Source organism: Sardina pilchardus, chromosome 12 (genome assembly GCF_963854185.1).
Source record: "Sardina pilchardus chromosome 12, fSarPil1.1, whole genome shotgun sequence".
In the NCBI taxonomy this organism is placed as follows: domain Eukaryota; kingdom Metazoa; phylum Chordata; class Actinopteri; order Clupeiformes; family Clupeidae; genus Sardina; species Sardina pilchardus.
Genome location: NC_085005.1, coordinates 24,519,238 through 24,534,197, shown reverse-complemented (window position 1 = coordinate 24,534,197; position 14,960 = coordinate 24,519,238). Strand labels below are relative to the sequence as shown.

The 14,960-nt window shown below is 39.1% G+C and overlaps 2 protein-coding genes across 3 annotated transcripts in view; one reads left to right on the top strand and one right to left on the bottom strand.

Moving 5' to 3' along the window:
• Positions 1-7,908, top strand: part of crcp (calcitonin gene-related peptide-receptor component protein) — a 28,983-nt gene extending 21,075 nt beyond the window's left edge. Inside the window, exon 6 of the mRNA XM_062550468.1 lies at positions 7,597-7,908. Coding sequence (XP_062406452.1) covers positions 7,597-7,728 — 132 coding nt within the window. The 3' untranslated portion in view covers positions 7,729-7,908. The remainder of the gene's footprint in view (positions 1-7,596) is intronic.
• A 2,023-nt stretch (positions 7,909-9,931) lies between these two features.
• On the bottom strand, positions 9,932-14,061 carry LOC134097572 (putative methyltransferase DDB_G0268948). Of its 2 annotated transcripts, none has more exons than XM_062550467.1 (7): positions 13,955-14,061; positions 12,798-12,984; positions 12,363-12,523; positions 11,745-11,958; positions 11,454-11,557; positions 10,511-10,648; positions 9,932-10,130 (listed from the first exon to the last, which is right to left on the bottom strand). In XM_062550467.1, exons 2-7 carry the CDS (start codon positions 12,906-12,908, stop codon positions 10,043-10,045), a joined length of 816 nt encoding a protein of 271 aa, XP_062406451.1. In that variant the 5' UTR covers positions 12,909-12,984; positions 13,955-14,061; the 3' UTR covers positions 9,932-10,042. The 2 variants fall into 2 exon arrangements, with proteins under 2 accessions (XP_062406451.1, XP_062406450.1); XM_062550466.1 differs by having other exon boundaries at positions 12,798-13,008; positions 13,955-14,058.
• Between the last annotated feature and the right edge of the window lie 899 nt (positions 14,062-14,960).

The following is a 14,960-nucleotide window of genomic DNA, read 5'->3' as shown; positions in this document are numbered from 1 at the left end:
ATATTGCATTTTGGGGCTTATTACTGCATCGTATCGAATCGTATCGCATCGTATCGAATCGCACTGAATCGTTCTGTATTAAACCGCATCGTCTGTGAATCGTATCGTAGCTTTATGAATCGATACGAATCGAATCGTCTTAAAAGGGAGAGATTCACACCCCTAATTTTTAGCATAACTGCTAGAAATCATTAGCTAAGTTAGCTAATCAACATTTTAACATGAATATAAATCATTAGTTAAGTTAGAACTGGAATGTTTCATCTACTGTCTACCTTCACACTATCAACTCTCTGTAAACTATGCAACCACCATGTTTACCCTAGCTACATCTTAGTAACCATATCTACATTATCTATCTATTTTTGCATTTTCATGCACTGGTAATTCCTTGGAATTGCATTTCTAGTTAAACTTCTTCTTCTAACGCTCGCAATTCAGCTTCAACCGTTTAACGTAGAAACTTCATTCAAACTTTGTTGCGTAGGTCTTGCTTATGCCATATGTGCTTTGTATTTTTCAACTTTGTAACTTTTATACTTTTTAAACTATTAGTTAAAAACTATTACAATTTCCCCCATAGACTTAACATTGCTCATTATGACATCACGGCAGCAATTAGAATCTTAGGCCAGGTGGCCGGCCACCTGGGCACCAACTGTCAGTTTCTCTCAGGCTCCTCTCTGAAGACTACATATTCTGTTCCCCTGTATCCTCTGCGCACAACAGTATCAAAATAAGTTCTCCTAATTCCATCCAACTTTATATCCATTCATCTTCTTCAAACCATTCACTCATCCACCCATTCTAAACAGTCTGCCTATCAACATCAATAAGACGCTCTACATTCAACTTTTAAACAATCTACTCTGTCTCAGGCTGGCTCTCTTAAGACTAGCCAGTTAAATTGATTACACCTGTATCTGTATCCACTACTCTCAGTAGAGAGCTGTGTCTCTCCATTCTACAAGAATATAAGGCACATTCCATCCAACATTCTATCCATTCATCTTCTTCAGACCATTCACTCATCCACCCATTAAACTGTCTATCAACATCTATTAAACAATCTGTCTATCAACATCCATTAAACTCTCTGTCTATCAACATTAATTAGACTATCTACATTCAACTTTTAAATTATTTACTCTGTCTCAGACTAGCCAGTTAAATTGATTACACCTGTATCAACTACTCTCAGAGAGCTGTATCCTGTGTCTCTCTTAACAAGAATATAAGGCACATTCCATCCAACCTTCTATCCATTCATCTTCTTCAGACCATTCACTCATCCACCCATTAAACTGTCAATCAATATCTATTAAACAATCTGCCTATCAGCATCCATTAAACATTCTGTCTATCAACATTAATTAGACTATCTACATACAACTTTTAAAGTATTTACTGTGAGTCCCTCTCAAGCAGCGTTTATATGTCCTCCCTCGCTCCTCGATCCTCAATGATCTACATAAAAACTATCCCATTGTTGCCGCTCCATCATTCTTTATGTAGATCAGTGAGGAGCGAGAGAGGACGCGTCAACGCTATATGAGAGGCACCTTCTGTCTCAGGCTTTAAGCATACAATCTCATTAAGACTACAGATCCTGTTTCACTACTTCCTCTGTCCACAACTGTTTCAAAATAAAGGTCCTCACTGCAATAATACATTATTAAATCATTTAACCACTGAAACTACTCAACTATTGAACTGTTCAACCATTCCAACTGTCAGTTATCATCCACTATGCCTCCAGTCAACTACATGAAACCTCCATGTACCTAGCAACCAACATAGCAACCATTAAAATTAAGTGTTTATGACCGTTTCCATAGCAACCAACATGATTATACTGCAGTAACTTCTTGTTTCCTGATAGTGGCCACCATGGATACCCTAGCAACAAATGTTTCAAAATAAAAGTCCTCACTAGCAAGTTAGCTAGTTAGCATGGTTAGCATAGTTAGCATTTTTAGCATAACTGCAAAAAATCATCAACAAAGTTAGCTAATCAACCTGGTTAGCATTGTTACCAAATTTAGCATAGTTAGTATTTTTAGCATTACTGCTAGAAATCATCGGTTAAGTTAGCTAATCAACCTGGTTAGCATTGTTAGTAAAGTTAGCATTGCTAGCATAATAAGCATTTTTAGCGTAACTGCTAGAAATCATTAGCTAAGTTAGCTAATCAACATTTTAACATGAATAGAAATCATTAGTTAAGTTAGAACTGGAATGTTTCATCTTTAAACTGTCTACCTTCACACTATCAACTCTCTGTAAACTATGCAACCACCATGTTTACCCTAGCTACACCTTAGTAACCATATCTACATTATCTATCTATTTTTGCATTTTCATGCACTGGTAATTCCTTGGAATTGCATTTCTAGTTATTCCACTTCTTCTTCTAACGCTCGCAATTCAGCTTGAACCGTTTAACGTAGAAACTTGATTCAAACTTTGCTACGTAGGTCTTACTAAGGAGACCTGTGCAATATATTTTTCAACTTTGTAACTTTTATACTTTTTAAACTGTAAATTAAAAACTATTAAACATTTCCCCATAGACTTAACATTGCTCATTATGACATCACGGCAGCAATTAGAATGTTACCCCAGCTGGTCAGCCACCTGGGCACCAACTGTCAGTTTCTCTCAGGCTCCTCTCTGAAGACTACATATTCTGTTCCCCTGTATCCTCTGCGCACAACAGTATCAAAATAAGTCCTCCTAATTCCATCCAACTTTATATCCATTCATCTTCTTCAAACCATTCACTCATCCACCCATTCTAAACAGTCTGCCTATCAACAACATCAATTAGACGCTCTACATTGAACTTTTAAACAATCTACTCTGTCTCAGGCTGGCTCTCTTAAGACTAGCCAGTTAAATTGATTACACCTGTATCTGTATCCACTACTCTCAGTAGAGAGCTGTGTCTCTCCATTCTACAAGAATATAAGGCACATTCCATCCAACATTCTATCCATTCATCTTCTTCAGACCATTCACTCATCCACCCATTAAACTGTCTATCAACATCTATTAAACAATCTGTCTATCAACATCCATTAAACTCTCTGTCTATCAACATTAATTAGACTATCTACATTCAACTTTTAAATTATTTACTCTGTCTCAGGCTTTAAGAGTAGCCTACTCTGGCTCTCTTAAGACTAGCCAGTTAAATTGATTACACCTGTGTCAACTACTCTCAGAGAGCTGTATCAGTGTCTCTCTTAACAAGAATATAAGGCACATTCCATCCAACCTTCTATCCATTCATCTTCTTCAGACCATTCACTCATCCACCCATTAAACTGTCAGTCAATATCTATTAAACAATCTGCCTATCAACATCCATTAAACATTCTGTCTATCAACATTAATTAGACTATCTACATACAACTTTTAAAGTATTTACTGTGGGTCCCTCTCAAGCAGCGTTTATATGTCCTCCCTCGCTCCTCGATCCTCAATGATCTACATAAAGAAAGATAGAAGAAGGGCTAGACTATCCCATTGTTGCCGCTCCATCATTCTTTATGTAGATCAGTGAGGAGCGAGAGAGGACGCGTAAACGCTATATGAGAGGCACCTTCTGTCTCAGGCTTTAAGCATACAAACTCATTAAGACTACAGATCCTGTTTCACTACTTCCTCTGTCCAAAACTGTTTCAAAATAAAGGTCCTCACTGCAATAATACACTATTAAATAATTTAACCATTGAAACTACTCAACTATTGAACTGTTCAACCATTCCAACTGTCAGTTATCATCCACTATGCCTCCAGTCAACTACATGAAACCTCCATGTACCTAGCAACCAACATAGCAACCATTAAAATTAAGTGTTTATGACCGTTTCCATAGCAACCAACATGATTATACTGCAGTAACTTCTTGTTTCCTGATAGTGGCCACCATGGATACCCTAGCAACATATGTTTCAAAATAAAAGTCCTCACTAGCAAGTTAGCTAGTTAGCATGGTTAGCATAGTTAGCATGGTTAGCATAGTTAGCATTTTTAGCATTACTGCAAAAAATCATCAACTAAGTTAGCTAATCAACCTGGTTAGCATTGTTAGCAAATTTAGCATTGTTAGCATAGTTAGCATTTTTAGCATTACTGCTAGAAATCATCGGTTAAGTTAGCTAATCAACCTGGTTAGCATTGTTAGTAAAGTTAGCATTGCTAGCATAATAAGCATTTTTAGCGTAACTCCTAGAAATCATTAGCTAAGTTAGCTAATCAACATTTTAACATGAATGGAAATCATTAGTTAAGTTAGAACTGGAACGTTTCATCTTTAAACTGTCTACCTTCACACTATCAACTCTCTGTAAACTATGCAACCACCATGTTTACCCTAGCTACACCTTAGTAACCATATCTACATTATCTATCTATTTTTGCATTTTCATGCACTGGTAATTCCTTGGAATTGCATTTCTAGTTCTTATTATTCTTCTTCTTCTAACGCAGTTAATGCAGCTTCAACCGTTTAACGTAGAAACTTCATTCAAACGCTGTTGCGTAGGTCTTACTTACGCCATGTGGGCTTTATTTTTTTCAACTTTGTAACTTTTATACTTTTTAAACTATTAATTAATTAAAATGACAATTTCCCCATAGACTTAACATTGCTCATTATGACATCATGGCAGCAATTAGAATGTTACACCAGGTGGCCAGTCCAGGTGCAGCAGCTCTCTCTCTCTCTCAGGCTTTACACTGGCTCTCGAGACTACATTTTCTGTTCCCCTGTATCAACTGTATCAACATAAGTCTTCCTAATTCTATCCAACTTTCTATCCATTCATCTTCTTCAAACCATTCACTCATCCACCCATTCTAAACAGTCTGCCTATCAACATCAATTAGACGATCTACATTCAACTTTTAAACAATCTACTCTGTCTCAGGCTGGCTCTCTTAAGACTAGCCAGTTAAATTGATTACACCTGTATCTGTATCCACTACTCTCAGTAGAGAGCTGTGTCTCTCCATTCTACAAGAATATAAGGCACATTCCATCCAACTTTCTATCCATTCATCTTCTTCAGACCATTCACTCATCCACCCATTAAACTGTCTATCAACATCTATTAAACAATCTGCCTATCAACATCCATTAAACTCTCTGTCTATCAACATTAATTAGACTATCTACATTCAACTTTAAAATTATTTACTCTTAACGGGGCAGTCACACGCTTGCGTCCGCCAACGTATGCCTCATTTTGTCACATTTCCATAAACGCGAACTGATTGGTTTGTCAGTGTTCGAAAATTTGAATACACGGAATTTCATTGGCTGGCGCTTGCGCGATCCGTCAAAAGTTGAACATTTCTCAACTTTTTAGCGGAGGCAACATATCTCAGGCAACGCATCGGACCCACAATTCAGTGCGGCATGAAATGAAGTCCAGGCAATGTAAAGTGAATGGGAAAACAACGGACGAACGTTGGCGGACGCAAGCGTGTGACTGCCCCGTAAGACTAGCCAGTTAAATTGATTACACCTGTATCAACTACTCTCAGAGAGCTGTATCAGTGTCTCTCTTAACAAGAATATAAGGCACATTCCATCCAACCTTCTATCCATTCATCTTCTTCAGACCATTCACTCATCCACCCATTAAACTGTCAATCAATATCTATTAAACAATCTGCCTATCAACATCCATTAAACATTCTGTCTATCAACATTAATTAGACTATCTACATACAACTTTTAAAGTATTTACTGTGGGTGCCTCTCAAGCAGTGTTTATATGTCCTCCCTCGCTCCTCGATCCTCAATGATCTACATAAAGAAAGATAGAAGAAGGGCTAGACTATCCCATTGTTGCCGCTCCATAATTCTTTATGTAGATCAGTGAGGATCGAGGAGCGAGAGAGGACGCGTAAACGCTATATGAGAGGCACCTTCTGTCTCAGGCTTTAAGCATACAATCTCATTAAGACTACAGATCCTGTTTCACTTCTTCCTCTGTCCACAACTGTTTCAAAATACAGGTCCTCACTGCAATAATACACTATTAAATCATTTAACCATTGTAACTACTCAACTATTTAACTGTTCAACCATTCCAACTGTCAGTTATCAACTATGCCTCCAGTCAACTACACGAAAACTCCATGTACCTAGCAACCAACATATCAACCATTAAAATTAAGCGTTTATGACCGTTTCCATAGCAACCAACATGATTATACTGCAGTAACTTCTTGTTTCCTGATAGTGGCCACCATGGATACCCTAGCAGCAAATGTTTCAAAATAAAAGTCCTCACTAGCAAGTTAGCTAGTTAGCATGGTTAGCATTGTTAGCATTTTTAGCATAACTGCAAAAAAACATCAACTAAGTTAGCTAATCAACCTGGTTAGCATTGTTAGCAATTTTAGCATTGTTAGAATAGTTAGCATTTTTAGCATTATTGCTAGAAATCATCAGTTAAGTCAGCTAATCAACCTGGTTAGCATTGTTAGTTTAAGTTAGCATTGTTACCATAGTTAGCATTGCTAGCATAGTTAGCATTTTGTAGCATAACTGCTAGAAATCATTAGTTAAGTTAGCTAATCAACCTGGTTAGCACTGTGAGCATAGTTAGCATATATAACATTTTTACCATTACTGCATGAAATCAGTAGCTAAGTTAACCAATAAACCTGGTTATCATTGTTACCATAGTTAACATTACCATGAATAGTAATCATTAGTTAAGTTAGAACTGGGAATGTTTCAGCTTTAAACTGTCTACCTTCACACTATCAACTCTCTGTAAACTATGCAACCACCATGTTTACCCTAGCTACACCTTAGTAACCATATCTACATTATCTATCTATTTTTGCATTTCATGCACTGGTAATTCCTTGGAATTGCATTTCTAGTTAGTTACGTTACTCAGACAAAGTAATTCAAATAGTTACACTACTATTACAATTTAGACAGGGTAACTTGTAACTGTAACACATTACATTTCTAAAGTAACCTACCCAACACTGCGTATCATTTTCTAAAGGCTGGGGAGACACAACAACAATTGGGGAGAAATTCATGTTAGGCCAAGTCTGGTTTCCCTTCTTGGGTGATTCCAGCAAAACTTGAAATGAATCGACGGTACCACAGATTGACAAATGGATGGCACAGATTATTCCCTCTCTGTCTCTCTCTCTCTCTCTCAAAATATTTATTTTGCTCAAATAGCTTGCAGGTTAAAGAGGATCTATGCAGGATTGGCGATTTCATCTCTGGTTTCGGTTTCGCTCGTTTTATGCTTGCATATTTCTCTGCAGAGCTTCCCGGACAGCTTTATACGCTATATATAAATAGCAAGCGTGGTTCTTCTTGTTCCTTACGCGTCTCAGACTTTCAGATGTAAACAAGAGCGATCGTCTCCTGCAGAAACTGCAAGGTTGCAATAGCGGATAGGGACACTGGGGGCGGGAGGAAATATCACTGTTTTCGATGAAACTGGTCAGTCAAGCAAAACAACGATTTCTGAGCGATTTTATGACTATGAAAAAGTTGCATAGGGTCTCTTTAATGTAGTTATGCAAACTTCCTCTGTGCAGATGGTGGAGGAGAGTGAGGAGAGACTGTCGGAGGATCAGATTGAGGAACTCATCCAGAAGGTGACTGACGTTCTCCCAGGAGATCCTGCGGAAGAAGGGGAGGCCGATATGGAGGCCTCTGCAGACCAGTAGAAAAACCCTTTCTTCCACTGTGTCCACTTCCAAAACAATTTCAGAGGACAGTGTGTGTGTGTGTGTGTGTGTGGAAAGGAGGTTGTGACCAGTGTCTCTGTTATTACCACTGTTTAACAGAGTGACATATTTATTTTGAATTTCATTTTTACCGACTGAATAAAAAATAGAATCTCACAAGTTGTTGTGTATAAAATCATTATGGAATTAAGAAAATGTAAAAATTAAATCTTCCAATTCTGAACACAGCAGATTATCCAGTGATGGGCAATTCATATTAATGTCATCAACAGAATGGGCAGAATGTCTCCAGCTCAAATAGAAATTCAGATTTATTGTGATGGGTGAGAATTACAGACACCTTTGTCCAAAGCGACATACAAACAAAAACAATACAATAATTAGTTTAGCAGTGAACAAATTCAAATAGTTGATCAGACTATTTTGTCGACTAAAGAGAATAGCAATATAAACAACAACAAACCTAATGAAAATAAACAGACTAAATGGGAGAATAGTAAATAAACAATAAAGTTATTCAGTCAATTATATAATAACAATAACTGTGGAATATTAGGCACTAATAAAACAACGTCAATTCAATCAATGGCTTAATGAAAACAAATCAACACTATAATATACAAACCATAATCCTAAGAAATGCTAACAGACTAAGTGCATATTAAATAGATAGATAGAAAGATTAAAAACTATTATTGGAATGAAGAGTACTGGGCAACTCATTCCACCAACATGGAACCACTGATGAAAATAATCCTGAATTTGACCCAGCATTAATAGCTGGTCGACACAGCAGACGCTTGTCAGAAGAACGTAGTGGGCACAGTTGGGAATGTAAAGCTTGATCATTGAATTCAAGTAGGAGGGAGCGAATCCAGTCGGTGTCCTATAGGCTAAACTGAGAGATTAAAATTTAATTCTGGCCACTTATAGGGAGCCAGTGGAGAGTCACTAAGAGAGGAGTTACATGTGTCCTCTTTGACTGATTGAAGACTAGACTTGCTGCAGCATTCTGAATTAGTTGTAGCGATTTTATAAGCAGGTAGGCCAGCTAACAGTGAATTACAATAATCCATCTTGGATAGAACCATGGCCTGAACAAGAAGCTGTGTAGAATCTTGCGTCAGATAAGGTCTGATCTTCCTAATGTTGTAAAGGATAAACCGACATGACTTAGCAATTGAGGCTACATGCTCAGAGAAGTCAAGTCAATCAATGATGACACTCCGTACCTTTCCGGAAATGTTAATAAAGTGTTGTTAAAGCGTTGCCAGCTGCAGCAGCGACATTCCCGGAAAGGTACTGACTCGATTAAATTCATTCTGGACTCTCTATCCGACCACATAAAGACGTGGGGATACTTCGGTTTGGCTTTAGGGACCCTCTACTCACTACCACGTAAGTGTAGTGTTGTTTGGAACAGTAGAAGAGGTATAAAAATAGCGTTTTGTAGCGGCGAAAGGACATGCCCGCGTCACTTCCAGGCTAACGAGTTTTGGCTAAAAACGGTGAACTCGAACTTTGTCAAAATACATCCGAATGACATGATTTTGGTGTCAACTCAACGTATTTACTACCAATAGTCCGAAAAATTGATCTAAAGTGCATTTCACTCCGGATTATCCCTTGAAGTAGAGAAAAGCATTGGCCCTAATACTGATCCCTGAGGCACTTCTGTAGTGAGGTCATGGGACTTTGATACTTGTCCCTGCCAAGACACGCTAAAAGAATGCCCTATATGGTAAGAGTTGAACCACTTCAGAGCTTTCCCAGAAATTCCCAGTTCAGAAAGTGTAGAAAGGAGAATATCATAGTTAACAGTATCAAAGGCAGGAGATAAAGCTAGCAGAATTAACAGTGATGACTGAGCAGAGGACTTAGCTTCTCTCAATGCTTCAGTCACAGACAGCAGTTTAAGTAGAATGACCACTCTTGAAACCAAACTGCATAGGGTCTAGTAAGTTATTCTGATTCTGAGGAAGTCACATACTTGCTTAAAGACCAGTGACTGCTGGTATAACAGCGGTTGCAATAGACTGTAGAAGAGTAGACGAGACAGGATCCAAAGGGCATGTTGTTGGACGACTTCACTAGGCCAACATGGCTAGGCCATTTGAGAGAGAACTTTAGGTTTGCCATGCAAACATTACATGCAAATTACATTGTTGTGGATTTATTTAAAAAAAAAAAAAAAAAAATGGAAAAACGGTAGACCGGGTCCCATCGCTCTCTCAGGAGTGTTGAAACAGAAGCCCAACTGTTAAGATGATGTGTCTTGGGCAAACTCTGGCAGCTAGGGTTTGCGAGCCAGCAGACAGGAATACTTGATGGACAAGACAACTTCTGTGTCTGGAGATGTTACCCCCATCACCTTCAGCAACCTTAAGATAATTTAAACATTCATTATGTCATTTGAACTCTCATAATTACATTTGGTGTCTGTAAATTACACTTGCCAATGACCCATCAGCAACTTCTATTGTCATATTTAACCGTATTTATATACCATACCATATACCATATTTTACTGTTCTTTGAATAGCCAAGTATCTTTCACACTTAGCACTGGCATGCTGTATACTAGGCTAAGTTTGTTTAATACTGACCAATTAAAGATAAGACTGCACTGACTTTTACCTAAATTATTTTACTATTCCCAACCACTTAGTGTACATATTGGGTATCAAAGTGATGCATTTTAACACTGATATTGTTACTTATCAACTAGAGTCACTTATTCCCACACAGGGCGTGTCCCCACCTCTCATTTGTGTCCTGGGAAAGTCTTCTGGCCTTCTCTGGGTCCTCACGTAAAATAGTCTGGTAGGGAGAGAAGGATTCTACCATTCCAATATAGTTGGACACAGGAACAGTCTTTCTCACCCAAAGGGTTTCATGCCTGGTAAGGGCAAAGGACACAGACACTATTATCACTGATGTTTACTCATGGTGACAGTACTGACATGTGGAAAAATTAGACTAGATCAGGGGAATTTGGACTGGGTGAAACCTGCCTGACCTGTCGGCGAATTTGGATTTTGCCCGGCAGCTCAGGCTGGAAACCTGCACATCTATCTCCCCTGTTTCCTGTCCACACCTTTGGGTCCACTCACAAACTAGCTTATCCAAAAGACGCATCGGATTGCTGGTCTGATTGGTTGAAGGACTATCCAAGCGCAGGGAGTCATTTGAACGATGCCTTTTGATCACGCCTCTTGTGCAGTAGAAATAAAGTGCAGACTCCCCATACTAACTTAAAAGATTGAGCTTAGTATAGTGAGACTAGGGAATTTGGTGATGGGCAGAATGTTAGTTGGGGGCACATTCACACTAAACCCTTTGGTCTGCACCCGAGTTCACTTGGACTGTTGGTTCTGTTCATTTTAATGTGAACACAGTCTACTGAACTCAGGTGTGGACACCTGAATTGGACTGGACCCGAGTCCACCAGAAAATTGAAAAATGGTCTGGGGTAGGGTTGGCTAGAACTTCGGTGAGGTTTGCTTTAGTGCGAATCTGTTCCAAAACCAGGAAATAAACAGCGGAATTGCCAAGCAATATTGGTAAATATCCCAACAATTATGAATTCCATTTGAATTAAGTGCTTAAGTGTACTTAAGTGTACTTAACTCAGTGTACTTAATAACGTCACAAAGGCAGCAGACATTCCTTCAGTATCTATAACAACTTCATTACAATCTCACCATTCCTTGTCAGGGTATTCAAGCCTGTCATAGGCTTTCTTGTAAGGCTCCAGTGCGTCAGCATCTAGGTACGGGTTACGGTATTGCGTTAGAGTATCATATACCTGTTGGAATACAAATAACATTGTTATTTGGAATATTGTCAAATAGCATGTCAATATTAAAATGGTGGCCTCCTGGCAGTCATTTTGTAATTAGCTAATCTCATTGCTGCTTGAATATGCATATAGCCTACTGCATTTGGAGGTGACATTGGCAAATAATAGACTGACTAAGAAGAACTTATCAGACCTCCTTGCAGATTTGATTGAGAGCATCTGAACAGTCTCCGTAGCTAAGCTCCATGTCCATGCTGTAGTCTAGGAGTGAAAGGCATCCTTGAGGCCTCAGTATTCTGTCTGCCTCTTTGAGGAAGCGTGGCTGGTCAAACCAGTGAAACGCTACTATGCTCGTCACAAGGTCCACCGTGCCATTTTCAAAAGGAAGTTCCTCAGCAGGGCATTCTCTGTGTGTATGGAAGGGAGAGATGCAACCCACCAGGCCACAATGTTTAGATACTGAATGTGACGACATCAGAATCTGATACGGTCATGATGATCATAAGGTTTGTAAGATAAACAAAGTCACATTTTAAGAAAATCACCAAATAACAAACCTACAAATTAACTAAGAGAACTGCAAGAACGATGCTTTTCCCTATCATCTTATTTTTTTAAAGCAGGCATCCTTACGGGCATGTAATTGGGCTACGGGATTTCCACAGGAATGGCATGTTTGAACGGGCACTGTACCAGTCATTTTAAGCTCTCAGCAGAATAGAAAACATAATTATATACTATAGAAGTTATTTTAAGTGACAGCACAACAGTCCTCCACAGCTCTGTTTCCATAAGGCCTGCCGTTACTGACCTGTAGGTGATATTCTCAGCTGAGGAATGCTGACGGGCCATCTCCAGCTGTGCCGGACTAATGTCGGTCCCCACTGCTTTGGAGAAGTGTGGGCCAAGCAGCACAGTGCCCTGCCCCGACCCACAGCCCACATCCACCACCAGCTCAAAGGGCCGACTCCTCTGAAGAGCCACAAGTGTGGGAATATTCATATCCGATACATTAGTACAATAGTCTATATAGGATGGAATGCTTAGCCTCAACTTATCAGTGCATATATTATGTGTTTGAAATAGAAATGCTATGCGCATGGCCTATGTTATTGCTATGTCATATGGTCTATTATTGTTTTGACATTCTCTTATACTATAGCACTTGTCTATAAAATAGAGACCTGGAACCGGGAACCTGAAAATTCTTTTCAGTTAGTGTGTTAGCGACAGCAAGAATACTCACATGTTTTCCCAGGAAGTTTAAAATCTTGTTGATGATTTCTTCTGACGGAGAGATCCTGTATTTCCAGTAGGAGAGAGCATGCTCTTTCCCTTCAAACAGGCGGACACTCATCCCTACCCAGAATTCCAAAAAGGAAAACAAGCGAAAAGAAACTGACAACAGCAAGAGAGCAGGGAAAATCTAGTTCCTGCAGTGGGGACACGAAAATGAGCTTTGGAGAGGGAGAGAGCGAGAGATAGAGAGAAAAAGAGAGAGAGAGAGGAAGAAAGAGAGAGATTTTTGATCAATCAATCAATCAATCAATCAATCAATCAATCATTGCCATAAAAAAGTAGAGATAAAAATAGATAAATAAAAACTTCTAACAGAGTGCATATTGCTTGTTTGGTACACCGGATCCTCAAAAGTTTCCAGATTTTGCATCAACTTATAAAAATGGAAGTCAACCAAAACTCCAGGGCAGGAAACAGAACAACATTAGTTCCAGGTTGGTTAACCTTATTCCTCCTAGTGATAAATAGCCATTTTGGCTTGACCCATGATGAAATTCAACAGTTTGCCTTTCACAAAAATAAAACCAAGGACAAACATCTCTGTGGAAAAAAAATCAGTGCCTATCGCGAATTCGCGAGTGACTTTGTAGTTCTTCAGATGTCTGTACCACGTGCATTACAGACACAAAAACCTCGACTACACTGGCACCTCCAATTATGTTGGGCAGAGGGTCGACGAACGTCCATTCACAGACGCTTGATCACTGCGATCGATCATAATCTCCAAAAGGCAGACTCTCCCCTTCAGAATCAGATTGTGTGAATAAATGACCCAAGACCTCATCACACGTGAACTTTTTTTTCAACATCTGGTGTACTGCTGCTTCAATTTGTGCAAAACTATGGCCAGCATCGCGTCCGCGTCATTACCATAGACCTAAAAGGTCTTTACAAACTGCAAGTCTTCTGCGTGCAATTTGTAATGACGGGGCTAGTTCGTGAAAACTTTATGCAGCGAATTTTGTGCTTGAATCGAAGCACTGGATAGCAGAGATCAGGCCTAGGCTGCAAATAGGATTTGTCACCGTACTTGGATCTACCGTCTGTTTTAACCTGTATCGTTGTTTATCACAATCAGAGAAATACCCTCAAGGGCCGACTTACATTATTATGTTGACATCAAGTTGTTGCGGGCTGGAACATACATGACTAAAAAAGTAGGCTAAATATCATGCTAAATATTAACTAAGTCGCGTTCACGAGCCTGAGCTATGGTAGCCCACGAGTGTTACAAATATAAAACGCCCAGATGCATTGGCAGCCTGCCTAGCCGCGATTCCAGGCGGGGAGGCCACAAAATATAATCAGCATAGGCTGACAACTGATAGATGAAGAGGTAGGCTATTACACCCAGACACAATCCTTAAAGTTAGTCTTATTTGCTGCAAAAGAGGCTATATTCCTAAAGAGGGGGAGACCGGGTAGCCTATAGTTGTAACACATTGATAGTTGTAACATCGCATTTCCACAGGAATAAGAATAAGATTGGACATATGATCACATCAGCACGTCCACCTGTCCCACATGGTGATTTTTAAGCCTATGTCACCCGTTCTAATTTAGTAAAGGAAAAAGTGATTTTGACATTAAAAAAGTCAAAATTTTCACCACGGCTATATTTTTCTCAGTACTTTTACCATTGAAGATACAATCGCATGCCTCATTATATTAAACTAGTCTCTGAGGCGAAACATGATGCATTTCATCCAAGCATAAACCAAAGCACTAGACTAGGCCTATACAGCAAGATACATAGCAGCTATGGCTGTCAGGGATCGGGGTAGGTTGTAACACTCCACATGCATTCAAATTAGTAGCCTACAATTGCTAGATTAAATTAAAACATGTTAGGCCTACAGAAATTAAAAGATGTTACAGACTGCTTCAGTATTAGGGGGTGGGAGTTGACCTGTCCTACACCTCACTTGGAAACATCCTCTCCCTTCCAGATGGCTTAAAATTATTCATGTGTAATTTTTAATCATCATATAATATAATTTCTCTGCCATTGTTTTTTGTCAGCTGTAGCTTACCAACTCTGCACATCTGTAGTACAAGTTTTGTGCAATGTTTTATACTATCCAGTCAAATTTACACAGAGAAACACACA

What these genes read in the sequence shown, in the direction of transcription:
- LOC134097572 (XM_062550467.1), bottom strand. Translation starts at nt 12,908, where the DNA reads ATGAGTGTCCGCCTGTTTGAAGGGAAAGAGCATGCTCTCTCCTACTGG. An exon ending in TAAACTTCCTGGGAAAACAT is followed by an intron (nt 12,524 to 12,797) that starts GTGAGTATTCTT and finishes GTGGCTCTTCAG; the next exon opens with AGGAGTCGGCCCTTTGAGCT. An exon ending in GCTGAGAATATCACCTACAG is followed by an intron (nt 11,959 to 12,362) that starts GTCAGTAACGGC and finishes CCATACACACAG; the next exon opens with AGAATGCCCTGCTGAGGAAC.